Below are 21,637 nucleotides of genomic sequence, written 5' to 3'. Positions count from 1 at the left end.
AGAGCTTTAGCTTTACAGCTAAACCCCCCCGTCTTCTTTCCTCCTGTGCTATCTCACCGACATGGAGTACGGCCACTGGTGTAGGTATGGACATCAGTAAGGGAGAGGGGCCATAATCCGAACCAGTTCTTGCTTAAGCTGTTTGTTTGAAACATCTTCCAAATTTAAAAGAAATAATTGATCATAAGTTAAAACTGGTGAGGGACACTGCATCAAGTGAAACATAAAACAAATAAAACAAGCAAACAAGATATTGCAGCAAGTGAGAAACGCTTGTTTTTATTGAGGCTGTAACTGATGTTGCTTGCCAGAAGTGTTTGCAGCCTTTTGTATTATTCAATACCAACTCCTTGAGTTACAATTTTTGCAATAGAACCCCTTTTTATATTACTGGCATGTCTGAAATGTTGTTCTTTTGTAGGATGCAAGTTTTTACCAGCATGGCATAAACAATTTCAGGAATAGCTGTTTGATGTGTAGGTGGTGTTGCTTTTATGTTAAAGGAATATCATGCACAGCAGGTGAAAAATGTACATTTTGCATGTATATTTAAATATCATGATTGCCCTAACTTGCTGGTAAACTAAGCGGAAAGGACAGCAAGGACTTTTTTTCCAGAACTGGTTGTAAAAGTAATGGGTCCATGGCTTTCTCAGTTTATTTATATATTTAAAAGGTTGAATTTGTGTCCACACCTTAGAAGAAATGTGCATTGTGCATTGCCCAGACGTGAGCCTATTAATAAAATTTTTGTGGGCAGATTTCTTCCTTACCACTATAGGTATGAGGGTGTTTTAGGGTTCCTTAAGTAAACCCATGTGGTAGAGAGAGTTAGCAATAGCAAGGAGTAGTAGCCAGAATGGCTCAGCTTGCTGAACACGTGTTGCCATGGTTGGGAAATGTCAAACCCAGTCTAAAAGGAGGATTTTTTTTTTTTTTTTTTTTTTTTTTTTTTTTTTTCTATTTAAAAGTGTACATTACTAAAGTTTTTTTTTTGCAGAGATGGCACATGGCCTATGTTTGGACTGATGCTAAGAGTTTAAGACTTGTGGATTTAAGAGTTTAAGAGCTTTTAAGCCTTGTGGGCAGCACGCCATCATACAGTGCCGTTGGGTTATATATATATTTGTTTTTTGTACTTTTGTGTATTAACATAATGTTTTCTATTTTGTATTTAACAAATTCATTGATTTGAAATCCTAGAGACTACTCTACATTTTTGACAGTATAGACATTAGTTATGTGGTGACTGCACCCATTTCAGATGTATAATGTATTGAAATGTTTTTCCCAAATGCTTAAGTTACAGTAGCTGAAATGTATTTAAAGTGAAACAGATGTATTGTTATAGATCAGGGGTGCATCCTGTTCCTGGGGATCTATTTAGCAAACAAGAAAGGTCCCCAGAACATCCACTAAATGGCCTCTGTGAACGTCCCCCGGATGTCAGCATGTAGGGTCCCCTTGACGTCGATCGGACGTCTGCAAAGGCTTGGGACGTTCAGATGACGTGCAGCGGCCATTCGGGACGTTTAGGGGACTTTAAGTTCTCTTAATTTCATTTTATTTTACTCTTAGGCTGACAACAGACACGCTGTATAGAGCAAAATACGGCTATTTTAACTGAGCAATTGTAACGTTGCGGAGCTCTTTTTGTGCGCATGTGTGGTTGTCAGCTGTGGGTTTAGTCTGATGGCAATTCTTTCTGTCTTCTAACCTACAACAACAAAATGAACACACTCAGCAGTGTTATGAATTTATATGTCCAGGACATCATTTGTCCGTTGAAAAATAATTTGTAAAGACTGTTGACAAATTGGATTTAGGCCAAGCGGTCCGAAATTTAACGGATAATTTTACATATGAAAATATCCACCCCAAATGAGCTTTTTGCCGCAAAGGCGTCTCAGAGTGTATTTTTTTACCATATGGAAATATTGACTTAAGTTTCTTTCAATATTATGTACATTTAATCACTTGCTTGTAGCCTATCTCTCAATGTGGCTATATTATATTACACCTTTTTCGAGCTGCACATATAGCGGTCTTAAATGCAATAACAAACAATTTTCCTAAATGAGTTTTCTTGTCAGCTTACAAACAATTTGATATGTAAATAGGTAGAATAAATGTATTAGTCTTACCTGTTCTATTTTCCACTTTCCTTTCCATTCTTCATGTTTTTCTTGGCTGCATTCATCACTATATAACATACTTTTAGAACAACCTAATTTTCTTCATGTATGGGGAATGCATAAGGCCTAATTGTAGCCTGTGTTCAATTATATTATTGAATAGTATGTTTTTGATGTTTAAATGATGCTAAAAACAGACTCATGATTCAATGACCTTTTTAATTCCAGAAGTTAATCTTATTTTCTTTTTTACATAAACATTAAATTCATTTAACAATGAATTTAAATCTATTATTTATACAATAGCAATAAAGAAACAAACAAACAAACAAACAAAATCAATCTGCAAAACAAAAATATTTTAGTTGTTTTTTTTGTTTTTGTTGTTGTTTTTTTTTTTTTTGTTTTTTTGCATTTTGATTATCACAGTTTTAAGGAATAGCTATACCCTTTAAAATCCAATATGGATTCATATTTTAGTTTCATTTTGTCTTTAATTTAAATAAATTTGTCTGCGTTGCAAGGTGTCAGGTCTGATGATAAAGCCTGAGCACTGGCGACTGGATTTTTCAAGTATTGTTATGAGAAATGACAGATGAGGCATGAAACAGGGACATTCGCTAACTGGCTCGGACGAATGTCCTCCACCAGCGGATGTCAAAATGCGGACATAAGTGAACATCCTCAGAACGTCCGTCAGCAAACATTACAAAGCAGACCAAATCTGGACATCCTCAAAACGTCCACCAGCGACTGTTACAAATCGGACGTACTGTGGACCTAAACAGACGTTAGCAATGTCTGTGGGACGTCCCCTGTTTGCTGGGTACCTTCCTACAGAGTTCAGTTCCAACCTGATTAAACAAGCTTTTCTGTAATTATCAAGTGCTCCTTCAGATCCTAATTAGTTGAACCAGGTGTGTTTGATCAGAACCAGGGTTGGACCACCCCTGTTGTAGATTAATAGCATGGGCTGCCTGTGCAGGGCCAGCACTAAGGGGCCAACGTTTTGCCAATCAGCAAAATCTCAGAGGCCCTGCACTGGCAGCCCGCTGGGTGCCCTTAGGCTAGCCCTAAGTGGGCTCGTAAAGGGCCAGGTCTTTCTGTGATGCTTTCTTCCCTATTTTAGATTTTGCCATCTTGTATTCCAATGTTGTTTTTTTGTTTTGTGTGTTTTTTGTTTGTTTTTTTGTTTGTTTTTTTTTTTGTTTTTGTAGAAAACTTTACTTAGTTTTGTAATAGCAGTACTGAATTTCCAAACAGCTCTAAAAATATTTCAATTTTGAGTTGAGTAATTTTGAGGTGTTCTGGTGTGACATTTATTTTTAAATATACAAATTGAATTCAAAGTATGTACTTTTTGTACTTTGATCAGTTCAATTATTATTTTTTTTTTTTAAATTAATGTCACACCAAAACACCTACTAAATACCTATTTACCCAGCGCTGGGTTGCTACATAACCTAGAAAAGGTTGTTTTTAACCCAGGATTTTTTAGAGTGTAGATCGTCTGTGACGTTACTTCACAATACAAACACGCCCCAAAGTAAAGTTCCACCCCTGACACTGATTGACAGGTATAGGGAACTGCGGTTACATGTGCAATGCAGACAGAGTGAAAAAGCGGACATGGTAATTAATATTGCTGTTTAAAATATGACAGACTAATTACTGGTAAGACATGGGGAAATACAATTACTGTTGCTTTTCCATTTGAAATTTGGCAGCCATTGTGCATTCGTGAAAGCAAAATGTAAACAAATTATGCGTCCACATATGGAAAACAGTTGAACATACGATTTTGCAATTTCTTCTGAAAGTTGTCCAGAATATCCTTCCATACACCTGTCCACTGATTATGATGAATCCCTGGGAGATCTACTGGTAATGTTCCATCACCTTGACACATGGATGGGGTTTTGTGGGCTCTGCCCGGTTAAGGAATTCCACCATGTTTGTTCCAACCTATAAAATAAATAAAATACAGATTGTTTTAATAGCAATGATTCAATTCAATTAATTGTGTGAAGTTCATTATGAAATCGAGTTCATTATGTTAAAGTTATGTTATGAGTTAAATTCAGCTTTGAGCAGCTCTACAGAAGCTGAATATGCTATAATGATTGGCTGAACAGTGTACTTTCAAACTGTGTAATCGATAGGAAGTTGCAGTCAGTATAATCACTGTTTTATATTAATGTGCTAGCTATATCAAAACACACATGCACAGTCACTGGCACACAGATACGGGAGATAACACCTTATATTAATACACAGATATTATGATGAGTCACGAAGGTACTGGGTTACTGCGCAGCAGTGGCTACCTGATCGGTAAACTGACGGGTTAGTCAGTCATAATAAGCAACCCTTATTATAGGTGTACCGTACTGGTTCAGAACAAGTCAAAAACACCATTTGGAAAATGGGTTCATGATGTACTTGCCCATGATATAAATTCTGAACACAAATAATAGTGTTTTCACGTTACGTCAACCTGGAAGTCAGCCACTGCATTGACACTGAATGTAAACAATGGCATTAAACCGAATGGAACTTGTGCATGGGCTTGGCGAAAAATGAAGAAACTAAAGTAATTCACTATATTGTGATAAGAATTAGAAAAAAAATTGTCGGGTCATCAGTCTGCAACGAAGGAGGCAGATGGTATGGATTTTTACCACCTATTACAGATTTGGACTGCCCTATGTATTCATCTTCCAAAATGTCATTTGTGTGGAAATATTACGTTATTATTATATTTAGTATTTAAAAGGCCGTTTTAGTAGAAATTACTGTAGCAGGCAGATCAATCTCTCACTGTTCACAATGCAAGAAATACTGGAGAAAACTCAATATAATGAATTGGGGGTAGGAATTTATATGATTGTATCTCTGAGGGGAGCAGTCTGTTTTCAGAAAAGTTTACATGGCGTTTTTTATTTATTTTATTTATTTATTTATTTATTTTATCTAATATCTATATAACACATTATAAAGCAGTACCGCTGCAATGGCCGCGCATCCAGGTAACTGACCAGAACGTGACAGAAGTGTTAACCCTCTGTATAATCCACTTTAACCAAATAAAGTCGAAATCTGAGTTGCTTTAATATTCTGAGGAGAAACTGAGATAAAATAAGATTGCATTGTCTTGTATCTTATTTTTATTGTCGTAAGGATTCCATTTCAGTTAAAAGTTAGATATCTCTATAACCACATATTTAATTTTTGATCTGCAAATTGTTAATGAAAATATATATATGTATACATTTTTTTTCCCCCTCCAGTTTGTAATATAAAGACCAAGACACTGGAATTTATCCTTGGGAATATCACAGTACATATAAAGCAGAAAGCTTTTCAAACAAAGCTTAACAGTACTAAAACCTTTGGGTTTTTGATAGCTATGCAATCCACCCATTAAATTCACCCTATATCTGTTATTTGTATTTGTTTTTCTAATGTAATCGTCTATGATTTTTACCGTGTGGACAAGACTTTTATTTTGGTCTGTTGTTGTGACGTCATAAGGCTGCGCCGCGCTCCTCCATCTGCTATTCTGCTGAAGAAAGGTTTGTGCTTTTAATCATTTAAAGTGTTAAAATCAATACAATAATTGTATGTAATGCTGAAGTGGATTATCACCACTGTAATTTAGTTTATTTCCGTTTTTAGTGAGTAAAGCTCATTAACTCATGGATAACAGAAAGGGTGCGTCTCATTTCGCTCCCTATATGGTGAATCAGTTTATCATGAACACATATTTAGTCACTAGCCCCAATGTGCATACTGCCAACCCTATCTGCCCTAAATGGTATTTAAAATTACTACTATCACACTGAATTTAGGATGGATAGTGTGCACATTGGGATGCAGGGCTAGCAATTAGTGATGGAGAAACGGAGCTTTTGGAACTGTCTCGATTTATTTGAATCAATTGCATCGCGAAATGATTCAGTGATTCGAAGCGCTCGAATCAGCGCACGCTGACGACACCTGCTGCTCAAAACAGTGTAAATGCAACGAGATCAACAAACAAACGTGTAATAAACTTTTACAAACCAAGGACAAATGCTTTCATAAAAGCAAATAAATAAATCTTATTAAAAACTAATCTAATTTACAACTGTATTAATTTTAATACTAGTTTTGGTTGTTTTTGTCTCATCAGGTCATTTAAATCTCACTCTGACTGACTCCCTTATTAGTGTGTTGACTAGTGAAGTAGGGAGCTGATTGAGACTCACCCAGAGATTTAGTTTTCTTTCTGTTAATTATTATTATATGATCTTAAACAGGACAAAGTGTCCAAACACACAGAAAAAAACTCCCGGTGAAGCGGTTGAGATCCACTTGACATTATTATAAAGATGGCATTTATTAAAGAGGAGAGTGAAGACATGAAGATTGAAGAAACATTCAGAGTCAAACATGAAGATACTGAGGAACAAATAGGTTGGTTTTCATTCTTACAGCTGAACTCATTTGCACATTTGTTTTTATAGCATGCCACATGTTAAATTGGGAAAAAATGGAGCTTAGTAAACATACATGTTTATAAAGACATACTGTCATGAACTGTCTTCATTTGAACTTTAAACTGACAAAATCGTTTCAGAAGTCTCTCGATATGATCTGGTGAGTTAAATTAGCATATAGGGTGTTTGATCAGTGAGACGCACTGAATGTGCAGTGTTGGGACTCCAGGAACTTGTTTCAGAACTACTGATCTAAATGATTCTAAATGATCATCCAAACACAAACCATTATAAGATTTCTAACAGTGGCAGTCAGGTTTAGATTTGTTTTATCTCTCAGTATTTGATAGAATCCATGATGCCATGTATCTAAACAAGATGTCCAGGATCTCTGGCAGAAAAATAGGCCCAGAACATTAAAGATCCAGTAGTTTATTTAAATGTAGACATGGGCTACTTTTTATCCCTGTTTGCACCAAACCCATCTTAAGTGTTTGTTGCCAAAAAGCTCTTTTTTTTTAGTTTCATCTGACCATAGAAGCCAGTCCCGTTTTGAAGTTCCAGCCGCGTCTGACTACTGAATATGCTGGAGTTTGTTTGTGGATGAGCGAGCAGGATTTCTCTTGAAACCTTCATAAACAACATGTGGTCATGTAGGGGCTATTTGATTGAGTTTTTTTTTTTTTTTTTTTTTTTTTTTTTCTTTCTGGCCTCAAGACATAACTAATCTCTGCAGTTCTCCAGCTGTGATCCTTGGTGAGTTTTTGGCCAGTTTTTGGTCTCCTCCTCACCATCCATTATGACGATATAGACACATCCTCTTCTAGGCAGATTTTTCAATGGTTTAGCTTATTTCTTACAGCCACTTTCTATTTTGTGAAGCTCAGCAATCTTGTTCTGCACATCAGAACTATGTTCTTTGATTTTACTTCTTGTGATGGACAATGAAAGGAATTTGGCCTTTGTGTTTCTCATACTTATAATCCTGTGTAACAGGAAATCATGGCTGGAAAATTTCTTGTTCCTAGTCACCCTGGTGTACTAAATGTAAAAATCAATGGGAATATACTTGAGAGATTATTTTACTCATAAGAATTTCTAGGGGTGCCAATAATTGTGGCCAATGTGAACTGAAGAAAAACATTTATTTCATAATGAGATTTTCTCTTCACTTTCTATTATTTTACTTCAGTGAAAGGTTAGAAATTTGTGCATTTTTTTGAATGAAAGATCAAAAGGATAAACAATGCAAATTTATTTATGCTCATATTTACCAGGGGTGCCGATATTTGTGGAGGGCACTGTAAAGAGTAATATGGATGTATAAGCATATATTCTGGTTGCTTGTGCTATGTTTTGCTGCAAATCTGTCATTTTCAGGCAAAACACCTTCACATTGGAGGACTGTGAGAAGAACAAAACTGAGATGAGTTTTTCAGAGCAGCTTAGTGTATGTAGGATTTAGCATACATGTACCTGTTAAAAAAAACAGCATATGCTGATTAGGTATGTTTTGAAGCATGGCTGCTGGTCATGTGCTGGTCCTGAACAGGAGCTAGTTGCTTAGGATCAGCACATAACCAGTTAAGGACCAGCTTAAACCAGCAGCTATGCTTCAAAACATACCCAACCAGCATAAGCTGTTTTTTTTTTTTTCAATAGGGGTGGTTGGTTTTGATGCTTTAAATGTTGAAATGTTTATTTGTGTTGCTTTTGTGCTATTTAAACTGGTGTTATTTGCCTTTTTTCACCTTAGTTCACCCAGTGTCACTGAAGGAGGAGAATCAAGAACTGAAAGAAGAACATGAAGATTGGTATGAAAAAACATGCCTTCATAACCAGAGAAAATCTTGTAGTTGCTCACAGACTGAAAATACTTTGTCACAAAAAAGAGCTCAAAAGACTGCAACTAGAAGTCATTTCACCTGCCAACAGTGTGGAAAGAGTTATACTGAAAAAGGTAGTCTCAAAGTCCACATGAGAGTTCACACCGGAGAGAAACCTTACACATGCCAACAGTGTGGAAAGAGTTTCAGTCGACAAGTAAGCTTTAAATTCCACATGAGAATTCACACTGGAGAGAAATGGTTTAATTGCCAGCAGTGTGGAAAGAATTTCACTCAGAAAGGACACCTTATTAACCACATGAGGATTCACACTGGAGAAAACCCATTCACCTGCCAACAGTGTGGAAAAAGTTTCAGTCGAAAAGGAAATCTGCAAGTTCACATGAGAATTCACTCTGGAGAAAACCCTTTCACCTGTCAACAGTGTGGAATAAGTTTCAATCAAAAAGGAAGTCTTAACAGGCACATTAGAATTCACACAGGAGAGAAACCTTACACCTGCCCTCAGTGTGGAATAAGTTTCACTCAAAAAGCAAGTCTGAATGCCCACATTAGAATTCACACTGGAGAGGAGCCATTTGTATGTGGTCATTGTGGAAAGAGTTTCAGATATAGAGTAGCTTTTAATCGGCACATGAGGATTCACTAAAGAGAGAAACGCCTTAAGAAATATGTAAAGCTCACACTGCCTTTCATGTGCCATCATTGTGGAAACAGTATTGCACTTAAAGACTCAAATGAGGCCTCATAGTGGAAAGAAAGGTGCCTTCTGTGTGAAAGGAGCTTCACATATCAGAGACAAAGTCATTTGCAAACTCATTCTAGACAGAAATTACAAAGTTCGGAGTGTGAAAGAGTTTTACAAAAAGAAGCAATTTCAAAAATCACCTGCATGTTCCTTGAGGATGAAGCTGATTTAATTGTGATCACTGTGACAAAACCAAAATAAAACGTACAGTGCACAGCTTAAATGAGTACACCCTGTCTGAATAAATATAAAATGTATTTTCTTAATGATCACTAATATAATTCATGGAAAGATGGCAAAATTGCAATGTATTAACCATATACTGAATAAAAACAAGAAGTAAATTAGCCAATTTAGTTCAAATGAGGGATTGCAGAAATGAGTACACCCTAGATTTAATTCAGCAAATGTGTAATATTTTAGTACGGAGTATGTCCTCCAGAACTGTAAGTATACTGCTCTGACCCTTCTTGGCACTGAGCATACATGTGACAAATTATCACATCTGTCCTGTTTATCTCCTGGAGGATGACCTCCTTAAATTCTCTGGTCTTTAATGGGGAGTTTTGCTCAACACGTCTCTACAGAATCCCCAACAGCTGCTCAAGAGCATTAAGACTGAGTGAAATACATGTCCACTGAAGGATTTTCACGTCGGAAGAATGCATATCATCATTGTCATGTTGAAAAAATGGCCAATAACACAGGGTATGAGGAGAGAGTGTAGCATCTTCAGTTTCATGTTTTTGTATTACATCACACAGTGGTGTGTGAATTGGTGACGACAATGATAAAACACAACTCCCTCACACCTTCAGCAATCATACATCCCTATATAAGAGCTTTACTACCACTGAACTGGATCCCAGGCACTTCTCACTGTACTCCTCCTCTAGCAACACCAGAACATTTTGGATGTGATTGACTTGAATTGTTTGACTTGGTCTCTTGAGGCCAGAGTATGGATTCCCAGAAGTCTGTATTTTGTAAATATGGGCCTTGGAAGAGGTTAAATGAGTTTATTGTGCTTTGGCTACAGTAAATAATTCTAGTGATGACAACAATCATCCATGTCACTTCTGCAGGCTGTGTCGTACTCTGTGAGATAAACAGTCACTCTTTTCATAGTTTTTGCAGACTCTGGGACACTTGCATGATATTTCTCCTGCTCTTTTTCTAGCAAAAATTCACTTATCACCAAATGAATACTTAAAGACTTGATTATTCCAGGAGTCTTGTCACAAGTCCATTGTTTTTGAATGTCGTGTTACTTCTGCTATATTTTCACACTTCAAACAATAATTTGGTATTCCTCTTGTACCATTGTCCTCTATTATGCTAAGAAATGTCACCTGGCAGTTCTCTCCCAAGAGAATCCATTGTTGCCATCAAGTCAGAGTATGATTCATTAGGCTATATAACACTTTCATGGTGACGTATTGCTGGCACACACATTATCTTTTCCACTCAATTATGTCGTAATACCGAGATGTTGTTTTAATGACATCTTTTCTTGTAAAAACAAGATATGTCATTAAAGCGACATAATTATCTTGTTAAAAACAATTTTTCTCATAATAACAACATATGATGTCAAAAAAAAAACATGTTTTTCCCGTTATAGAAGATATGATTGCATTACATTACGTGAGTGAGCTAAGCCATTGTCTGCGCCGCTGTCGCCACAGTCCTGACATAAAGCAGGATCTGCAGGAGGGATAATAGAAATACACTGCTTTAATGTATTTTCATGTAATGATTTTCATTGTAGAAGGCATGTTTATAAGGATTAATCTCTAATCTGTCTACAATATAGTGCTATCTAATAACTGCACGCATTATTTAAGATGATCAGATCAAAACTGTTATTTTTGAATAATCAGGGCTCTCTGGGCTTGGAGTATTTCTTTATTTGAATCATGAGTGTGAGGTTTTACTTTAGAACTGCATATTTCCCTTGTATAGCACATATCAATATTATGCAATTAGTACTCAAAAACCTTTTTTTTTTTTTTTTTTTTTTTTTTTTGTTTTTTGTTTTGTTTTGTTTTTGACGGAAACAGCATGAAACCTTATGTGTTCATTCATATTCTACATCTGCTTAACTGTAGTCTACATAGTTCACATCACCAATAAAGTGTACTCTGAGGTCTTATATCACTGCATTAGTTCACTGAGGTGCTTTGGAATCCCGGAGTGTGACGTATAAGGGAAACCCCAATATTTACAGCACAGCATCACACAAGCCATGATACAAAGTTAAGGAAACTAAGTAAACTAAGTCAACTTCTTTCGTCGCACCCAAAGAAAAACTGCAGTACTTTACCGCTATAGGACAGGAAGAGTTAAATAAACTCATCACTGTGTCTAAACCAACAACATGCCTATTAGATCCCGTACCCACTAAATTACTGAAAGAATTGTTACCTGTGGCAGAAGAACCGCTTCTCAATATTATCAACTCATCGTTATCTTTAGGTCATGTCCCTAAACCATTCAAGCTGGCGGTTATTAAGCCTCTTATTAAGAAACCACAACTAGACCCTAGTGAACTGGCAAATTATAGACCCATTTCTAATCTTCCATTTATGTCTAAAATTTTAGAGAAAGTTATATCTGCTCAACTGTGCTCATTCTTGCAAAAAAATGATATTTATGAAGAATTTCAGTCAGGTTTCAGGCCCCATCACAGCACAGAAACTGCACTTGTTAAAATCACTAATGACTTGCTTCTTGCATCAGACCAAGGCTGCATCTCATTGCTAGTTTTACTTGATCTTAGTGCTGCGTTCGACACTATAGATCATGACATACTAATAGATCGACTACAAAATTATGCAGGTATCCAAGGGCAGGCTTTAAGATGGTTTAGATCCTACCTGTCTGATCGCTACCACTTTGTTTATTTAAATGGGGAGTCATCTCAGTTATCACCAGTAAAGTATGGAGTGCCACAAGGATCTGTTCTAGGTCCTCTACTATTTTCAATATACTTGCTGCCCCTTGGTAATATTATTAGAAAACACGGGATTAGTTTCCATTGTTATGCTGATGATACTCAACTATATATCTCAACAAGACCAGATGAAACTTCTGAATTATCGAAGTTAACAGAGTGTGTTAAAAATGTAAAAGATTGGATGACCAACAATTTTCTGCTATTAAATTCAGATAAGACAGAAATATTACTTATTGGACCTAAAAACAATACACAGAATCTTTTGACTTACAATTTACAACTAGACGGATGTACTGTTACTTCCACTACAGTCAAAAGCCTGGGTGTTATATTAGACAGCAACTTGTCTTTTGAAAATCATATTTCTCATGTTACAAAAACAGCATTCTTCCATCTTAGAAACATTGCCAAGCTGCGAAACATGTTACCTGTTTCTGATGCAGAAAAGCTAGTTCACGCATTCATGACCTCTAGACTGGACTATTGTAATGCACTACTAGGTGGTTGTCCTGCATCTTCAATAAACAAGCTACAGATAGTCCAAAATGCAGCTGCTAGAGTCCTTACCAGGTCAAGAAAGTATGATCATATTACCCCAATCTTAAAGTCTCTGCACTGGCTACCTATTAGGTTCCGCATCAGCTACAAAATAGCACTACTTACCTATAAGGCACTTAACGGTTTAGCTCCTGCGTACCTAACTAGTATTCTACCACGCTACAATCCATCACGCTCCCTAAGGTCGCAAAACTCTGGACTGTTGGTAGTACCTAGGATAGCAAAGTCCACTAAAGGAGGTAGAGCTTTTTCACATTTGGCACCCAAACTCTGGAACAGCCTTCCTGATAACGTTCGGGGTTCAGACACACTGTCTCTGTTTAAATCTAGATTAAAGACGCATCTTTTTAGCCAAGCATTCAAATAATGCATCTCAAACTTTTCCTGCAGCTATATCTGATCAAATGTTCATTATTAATCTTTTAGCTCTGGTTTAACAAACCTTCCTTTTCTTAGTTTGAACAGCAGCTACGCTAATTATGTTCCTATTTGTTCTCTGTTTTTGCCATGGGATTGACATCCCATGGTAACTAGGAATTCACAAGCTCCAGTGTGGATCCAGAACACTTAAGAAGAGATGATGCCAACCCCACAGAGGACTTCAGATGATGCCAACCCTGAAAACATACAGCACTACCGAATTCTGCTACTAATTTATAGTGTTCTTTGTCTGTTTGATTACGTCATTAATTGATCTTTACCACACATCTCTGCCATATGTGCATCAAGCTACTACTACATATATTGTAAAAATGTCAATTTGGTGTAAAGCTGCTTTGCAACGATATGTATCGTGAAAAGCGCTATACAAATAAATTTGAATTGAATTGAATTGAAGTAACCGAAAGCAATATTTCTTCATCAGATGTAATGTTAGTTGTTTACATCAGCGTTGGGTACAACAGCATTATAATCTTCTTTTGCGTTACAGAAAGCTGTTTACACGTAGTCTACACAGGTAAACGAGTAGCAGCAAAGATGTTAAATTAAATATAAACACATTTTCAGCATTTCCGCATATACATATTGGCCCTGGTAATCATAACTTCTACTTAGCGCTTGCTTCATTTCTGGAAATCAGTTTTTGTGAATGACTGATTTGCGTTACGCTTGCGACACCTGCTAGTGAGCGACTGACAGCAGCTGGTGATCGTGCATCGGTGCTCTACTGCTGTTCCTGCAGCTCCCAGATGTGAAAACTGAATTTTCTGCCGAATTTTAACCACTGAATTTGTGGAAGCGAATTTGTAAAGTGAAATAAAATGGACCGAAATTTGCCTGTCGAATATTATACATTGTGTTTTTAAACAGATTGAATATTTGGGAAGTGAATTCTGGAAGGTGAATTTTCGAATTTTCAGTTATTAAAATGTGTGTGAAATATTTTGAATTGAAATATTCACAGCTTAAATAATAAAACTGTTAAATTTCAGAACCTAAAAATGCAAGCCCTGAAAAAACAAGGCATTAAAATGCAAGCATTGTTAATTCAATGCATTATTTTTTCAGTGCAATTCAACATGCTTTTTTGTTTCAAAGACATTTGTCATTTTCTTACATATTCTCCCCCATAGAAGTCAGATATAGCTTGAAGTGGCTTAACATACCTTAACAATTGGATAACCACATATCTGCCATTTTAGTTGTAATATATCTGCTGTAAATTCTCTCAAAAGCCATTGTGCATTGCATAAGTGTTAAAAAGTGTTGTACTTTATACAATATGTGACTACACCTAGGTATGACCTGCCTAAAAAAAGGTCATGTGAAGAAATGAAGGTGAAAGATAAGTTGCTAACTCCTGATTTCAGTGTTGTTACACCCAACTGAAAAGCCTGTGAAGCAAACTACGAATCAAAACAGCACAACTTCTGAGAGCTCTGAATCTTAACATTAAGGGTAAATCGGGACACAGAAATGTAAATTGGATTATCAGATTCAGTGCGCACTTTTGGCAGGAATATACACATGGATATTGTTGCCTAGGCCATATTTTTATGGGAATAACAAACATCTTTTTTGCACTCAGGTTTCATTCAACTATTGGTGAGTACAGTTCAGTGTGTACTGTAGTCTGTAATGTTGTTCTTTGTTGTTTTGAGTATAGCCACGGGCAGATGTGGCAGTGCCCCACCAAAATATGTATCCACTAAAAATAGGGTTCCCATGGGTCCTTGAAATCCTTGAAAGTTTGTGAATCTGAGAAAAAAAAAAAAAAATCAAGGCCCTAGAAAGTTTTTGAAAATAAACATACATGTATACAGGTCCTTGAAAGTGCCTTCCAAATGAGGACACAACTTGAAATCAGTATTTAAATTATATTTACAAAACTGTTCCGGAACAGTACAACGCAAATATTCGAGTGGGTGCTGCACATTTCAAGGAGAAACATTTTATGTAAACTGCAGACATCTGAAGGTCTGTTAAACCTTAACTAAAAGGTTAAATAAGAAATTTAAAATAAATAAATACATAAAACAATGTGTTTGTATTACTCGCATGTTTTATCTGTCACTTACTTACAAATTTTTCTTTCTTGCTTGCTTAAATTTGAGTTGAGTCTTGGTTCATCCCAAAGCAAGATTTCTACTAATATGCAGTGACTGAGTGACTATTTCCTATTGGCAAAATTAGTTTACTACATCTAAGCTATTTTTTAAAAATGTAATTTTTATATTGAACCAGCATTATACCAAGTCAGTGCTCTCTCAGTGATCAATAAAACTGTCAGTCAAGTAGATAGACAAGCATAATAGTTTTCAGCCTGAAACCTCCTATTGGTGGTTGGTATTGTGGCTTTATTGCATAGATACATTTTTATAAATGGTAACACTTCACAATAAGTTTCATTAGTTAACTAGTGTAGTTAACATGAACTAAGAATGAACAATACTTCTGCAACATATATTAAATGTTAATTTCGATATTTACTTATGCATTATTAAAATCAAAAGTTGTGTTTGCTAACATTGGTTAATGCACTGTGAACTAACATGAACTACTAATGAACAATGCATTTTCATTAACTAACGTTAAAGATTAATAAATACTGTAATAAATGTATTAATTGTTGAATTGTTTAATGTATCGTTTTAATACATATTACGAATACATTAGCTAACATTAACTAATGAAATCTTATTGCATAGTGTTAAAACGTAGATGTATAGGCCTACAGATAATTTAGTATACGTTAATTTGCATCATTGCATGTCATTTTATTATTAACATTTCACCAAAATCAAGTTTAAATGCAAAGTTTTTGCAAATGTTTTTTCGTCATTACCGCAAAGGCAGTACGTGCATCGTACAAGCTACTGTATTTGACTCGACAACAAATGCTAGACTAAAACACTCTTCTCTGCTCCTCAAATACAAAAAAACTTTAGCCTTTATAAATATAGTTTTTCTGGAGTAAAGAAAATGCTGTACTTATTCGATTAACAGTTCTTTGTTTACCAAGTTCAGACTGCAAACCAGCTGAGATGCTCCAACCTGCGCGCCACACTTCATTCACGAGAGAGGCGGAAGGAATAATGAGGTTTGACTGACAGTTTGAGGAGCCAACGGCATTACAAGGTTTAGTGGTGGTGGCACTTTTGCTAATCCAGGATCAGTGATCCTTAGTGGTTATATTCTGAAGCTTGAGCTTCAGAAATGCTTTGGATAGGGTAGCTTTTGTTGACGCTACCGTGCTACTTGATCAAAAAAAAGCTTTGCTACTGAAAAGCTATTTGATTCAGAAAACATTGACGCTACTGAGAACGTCTCGGTTACATCTGTAACCCACGTTCCCTGAAGGAGGGAACGGAGACGTTACGTCATAACTGATGTATTTGGGGTCTCCCTTGGGAGGCCAATCACCTCTGAGCCAACTGGAAAAAGCCAATGAAAATTGGCGAGTAGATTTTGCATGCCAAGCCACTCCCCCGTACATACGGGTATATAAGATGGCGGCGTGCATCCACTCATTCAGATTTAAGCTGAGGAGCTGAGCCAAAACCGAGCCCCCCAGCGCAGTCCCGAATTGTGGCAAGAGGACGTAATGTCTCCGTTCCCTCCTTCAGGGAACGAGGGTTACGGATGTAACCGAGACATTCCCCTTCAGTCGTTTTCTACGACGTTACGTCATAACTGACGTATTTGGGGTCTCCTCTGGAAAACGCCACAATTCTGAACTGCGTTACGTGATTTGAGATACAAATGCTGACAAGCAAGCGAGTCAGAACAGATGAATCTCAACACGTAACCTTCCCAACGCCCTGAAGGCCAGAAACCGGGCCTACCAGGGGTGCCAGGTAACTGAAGCAAGCGTTGGGGGGGGGCGGAGACACTTGATAAGGTCAAGTGGAAGAGGTTGGATAGAAGAGAGAATATGGGGAACTTATAGAAAGATAAGGCCACAACCGGGAGGGGTGAAGGAGCCCCCTACCGGACACAGTCCAGAAACTCCGCACTAATCCGAACTGAGGGGGCCAGGAGGACCCAGAGTTCACATAAGGGAACAACTGGGAATAGCGCACGGATCCAGTAGGAATGGCGCAGCAAGCCGACACCGAGCCGTCCACCCGCAAATTACCTGATGTTACCTAACACACGGGAGGAAACCGGCTCAACGCGGGGGTTGTAAATCTGCAAGGTGTTTGGTGTCGCCCAGCCCGCAGCTCTACAGATGTCTGCTAGAGAGGCGCCGTGCACCAACGCATAGGAGGAGGCGACACTCCGGTGGAGTGGGCTCGAACTCCCAGGGGGCACGGCTCACCCTGACACTGGTAAGCCAGGGTGATGGCATCAACCACCCAATGAGCCAACCTCTGCTCGGAGACAGTATTCCCCATCTGCTGCCCTCCAAGCAAACAAAGAGCTGCTCGGAGCGCCTGAAGCTCCGGGTGTGGTTCGTGCGCAGGGCACAAACGGGACACAGCAACGACAAGGCCGGGTCTGCCTCCTCCGAGGGCAGAGCTTGCAGGCTCACCACCTGATCCCTAAAGGGAGTGGTGGGAACCTTGGGCACATAACCAGGCGGGGGTCTCAAGGTCACGTGAGAATCAGCCGGACCAAACTCAAGGCACGACTCGCTGACTGAGAAGGCGTGCAGGTCCCCCACCCTCTTGATAGACGTGAGCGCGATCAGGAGCGATGTCTTAAAAGACAGATATTTCAGCTCGACTGATGCAAGCGGCGCAAGCGGCTCAAGGGGGGCCCTCCGAAGGCCTAATAGCACAACGGAGAGATCCCAAGAGGGGATGAGGTGCGAGCGAGGGGTGATTTAGCTTCCTAGCACCTCTCAGGAACCTGGCGATCAGGTGATGCTTCCCAAGGGACAGGCCATCGACCGCATCATGGTATGCAGCGATGGCCGCCCCCTATGCTTTTAAAGTGGAGGGGGACAGCCTCCGCTCCAACTTATCTTGAAGAAAGGAGAGCACCACACCGACCGAGCATCTCTGTGGGTCCTCCCAGCGGGAGGAACACCAATCAGCGAACAGACCCCACTTCAGGGCATAGGCCTGCCTGGTACAGGGGACTCTAGCCTGAGTGATGGTATTAATCACGGCCTGGGGAAGGCCAGTGATGTCTGCCGAGTCCCGTCCAGAAGCCACACATGGAGGTTCCAGAGGTCGGGATGCGGGTGCCGGATTGTGCCCATCCCCTGAAAAAGAAGGTCCTACCTCAGGGGAATCTTCCAGGGAGGGGCTGTCGTGAGGAGCATAGGGTCGGCAAACCAGGTCAGGGTGGGCCAGTAAGGCGCAACCAACAAGACCTGCTCCTCGTCCTCCCTGATCTTGCACAGAGTCTGTGCAAGGAGGCTCACTGGGGAAAGGCGTACTTGGTGAGACCCCGGGGCCAGCTGTGTGCCAGCGCGTCCCCGCCGGGGGGGCCTCGGACAGGGCATAAAACAGCCGGAAGTGGGAGGATTCCGGGGAGGCGAACAGGTCCACCTGAGCCTCTCCGAATCAACTCCAAATTAGCTGGACCACCTGGGGGTGGAGTCGCCATTCTCCGGGACGAGTGAGCTGTCGTGAAAGCGCATCGGCTGCACGATTCAGTTCCCCCAGGATGTGAACGGCCCGCAACGATCTGAGCCGCGTCTGACTCTGACTCCACAGGAGGAGATGACGGGCGAGTTGCGACATGCGACGGCAGCGCAAACCACCCTGCCGGTTAATATACGCTTCCGTCGGAACATTGTCTGTTCGAATCAGCACATGCAGCATCGGAAGAAACCGACGCAGCGCTAGAAGCACTGCGAGCAACTCGAGGCAATTGATTTGCCACTGCAGTCGAGGTCCCAACCAGGAGCCCAAAGCTGTCTGCCCATTGCAAACGGCACCCCAGCCTGTCTTAGGAGGCATCTGTAACCATGTGCCTCGACACCTGACCCAAGGCCTCATATGGAGCAGTCCGAGCAGCGTAACTGCGGCTGCAGCTGCCATATGCCCCAGGAGCCTCTGAAACAGTTTGAGAGGAACCGCTGTCCGGTGTCTGAAGGTTCAGACAACTCAGCACAAGCCAGGAGGGAACACGGGCAGCCCACCAGGTGGCGGCGTACTGCGTGCACGAATGCACCACAACCGCACACTCCACCAGAGGGTGTCAACGTGCTCCACGCCACCCCCACCACGTGCAGGGTGGAGGTGGCATGGCCTGCAGTTACTGTGAGCCCCGCTTTAAGTCAAGGCTGGCAGCACTAACAAGCCAAGAGGAAACACGGACCACCCACCAGGTGGCGGCGTATTGCGTGCACGAGCGCACCGCAATTGCACACTCCACCAGAGGGCGTCAACGTGCTTCCCGCCACCCCCACCCGCGAAGAGGGCGCAGGAAAAGCCAAACACGTAGTTAAGCTCTTTCTGAATCTCTGGGAAGAAAGCCGTGTTCGTCGCTGAGAACCAATCGTCAGACCGCGAACGACCAGGGGAGGCGGGAATCCGACCCCCGGCCTGGTCGCCTCGGCAGCCCGGAGGAACACGGCAGTCAACCTAGCCTGGGACTCGGTAGAATCCCCGGAGTCAGAAGACGAACCGCTCCACTGATGTGACGATAGACATCTTAACGACCTCCTGAGCACTAAATGTGACACAGGGCTCGTGGTAAGACGAACCGGCATCAGCATTCAGAACTCGACGGTAATACGCTAAGAGGAGCCGGTCCTCCGCGGGGATTCACCCGACGGCAAAACCCGGACTATAACCCTCAGGTCCCCCATGCTTCTACCCAATGCAGCCTCGGGAGTCAGCGACCCGCGAGGCCGGAAAGGTAGAGCGCAAAGGCAGCCTACAAAACAAATGTAAGCAATGACCAAGCATAATGACCAAGAGCCTTGCTTGCTGCACAAAACTGGAACAAAGTCCGCAAGTGCAGCTAACTGGTAAAGGTATGTGGGCACAAATAAAATTGAGCCAGACATCTTTTCTTACTGAATGAAAGCTGCAATAGCCTGCTCAATTGTTTCTCCTTCAAGCCACATCTTTGGAGATAGACACTGGCTTCTGGGTGAGACTTTGGACCAGTCATCAATGGTACTTTCGGTAGACAGGCTATCTATTTTTGAAAACTGGTGAGTGTAGTCATCTTTTCTAGCACCAGGCTTAGACAGATCAATTACATAATTACTGTCATTGTGCTCTGTGTCCCCTTCCTTTTCAGGATCCACAGAAAGGGGCAGAATGTTACAAACAGAATAGTCAGATTTTGAACACCCGAACAGGTGAGTGTCAGACTGTGGTGGCACCTTAGAAGCATCCATTACATCATAGGTGTCACTGTTCTTTTTATCACCTGCTTTTCAGGATCCATAGAAAGTAATGGAATGTTGTCCACCAAAGAGTCAGGCATAGAGGAGAGAAAGGAATCTGGAGCCAGATTGACCAAATAATCATAGTCTTTGGTTTGTGCTTTTTTCCCATCCAGATTTTCTCATTGCCTCTCCCTCTCTTTATCATCACTGAGAGGCTGTATGTTTGTTTAGTTAAATAAAGCCCAGTAGCCATTTCAACTGCAAGTATGTGGTAGCATTTTTCAGTGCTGGGACAAGAGCATAATGCACCATTTATGGTATTCCTAACAGCATGAACCGTTTCATTTGAGGGACTTTTTACAACAAAAACTCACAGTGATGTATTCAGACTTACAAGACCCATTTCGTTGACTCTTTTTGTTTGGCCAAGGATGTCTGAGATGAGATGTCTGACAGTTTAGCTCCAACTTTACATGGTTCATTTTCTATGGCGGACTTGACCCTTCTGATAATGTCTTCCAAATGAAGAAAATAGGGCAAATCTTTCACTGCTGAACATTGATTTTGCTTGGCTTTATAATTGCCCAAGCCACATTTTGCTCTTTGAAATTCAAAGAGAAAATATGACATGTAGTACAGTGAGATTACCATGGCGTCCTCTGGAACTCCCCACCATTCATTTTGGTTTTATATAATTTCGTTGATGCTCTCACTTACATTGTTTGTTGGAGTTTTGTCTTTGAATGCAATAAACTGTTTTGTGTAATATGCAGCTATGTTTTCACAAAAATCTGTTTTTAGATGCTGGTCAAAGTAGCACAGGAATTCCTCTGACCATCCTTGGGCAAATGCATGGAAACAAGCCTCAAATTCACCTGGAGAGGTGGAATCAATCAGATGTTCAGCATGGTCTTTCAGTACCTTTATATCATTCACCCTTATACTCCTTCAGTGTTTGTTTTTGCATTAAAGCCATTTTGCTGCAAATTCACCAGCATCAATGCAATGTTCATGTGTGTACTATGCAGCTTTGGTATGTTTTGTAACCTCTTTTTTACTTAACCCTAGGGGCTAATTTACTTTTTTCTCTAACAAGGATCCTGGATTCCCAGCAGTTAGTGAATTAGGCCAGTACTTTTTTTTTTTGTTTGTTTGCTTCTTTTAAATA

General features: G+C 39.9%; 1 protein-coding gene across 1 annotated transcript; it reads left to right on the top strand.

Moving 5' to 3' along the window:
- The first annotated feature begins 5,663 nt into the window (after positions 1-5,663).
- LOC127161012 (gastrula zinc finger protein XlCGF8.2DB-like) lies at positions 5,664-11,187 on the top strand. The gene is made up of 3 exons (XM_051103659.1): positions 5,664-5,710; positions 6,437-6,593; positions 8,373-11,187. Exons 2-3 carry the CDS (start codon positions 6,509-6,511, stop codon positions 9,110-9,112), a joined length of 825 nt encoding a protein of 274 aa, XP_050959616.1. The 5' UTR covers positions 5,664-5,710; positions 6,437-6,508; the 3' UTR covers positions 9,113-11,187.
- Positions 11,188-21,637: the final 10,450 nt, after the last annotated feature.

This window comes from Labeo rohita, unplaced genomic scaffold (genome assembly GCF_022985175.1).
Source record: "Labeo rohita strain BAU-BD-2019 unplaced genomic scaffold, IGBB_LRoh.1.0 scaffold_522, whole genome shotgun sequence".
Classification (NCBI taxonomy): domain Eukaryota; kingdom Metazoa; phylum Chordata; class Actinopteri; order Cypriniformes; family Cyprinidae; genus Labeo; species Labeo rohita.
This window is presented reverse-complemented; position numbering and strand designations above follow the sequence as displayed.

What these genes read in the sequence shown, in the direction of transcription:
- LOC127161012 (XM_051103659.1), top strand. Translation starts at nt 6,509, where the DNA reads ATGGCATTTATTAAAGAGGAGAGTGAAGACATGAAGATTGAAGAAACA. An exon ending in AGATACTGAGGAACAAATAG is followed by an intron (nt 6,594 to 8,372) that starts GTTGGTTTTCAT and finishes TTTTCACCTTAG; the next exon opens with TTCACCCAGTGTCACTGAAG.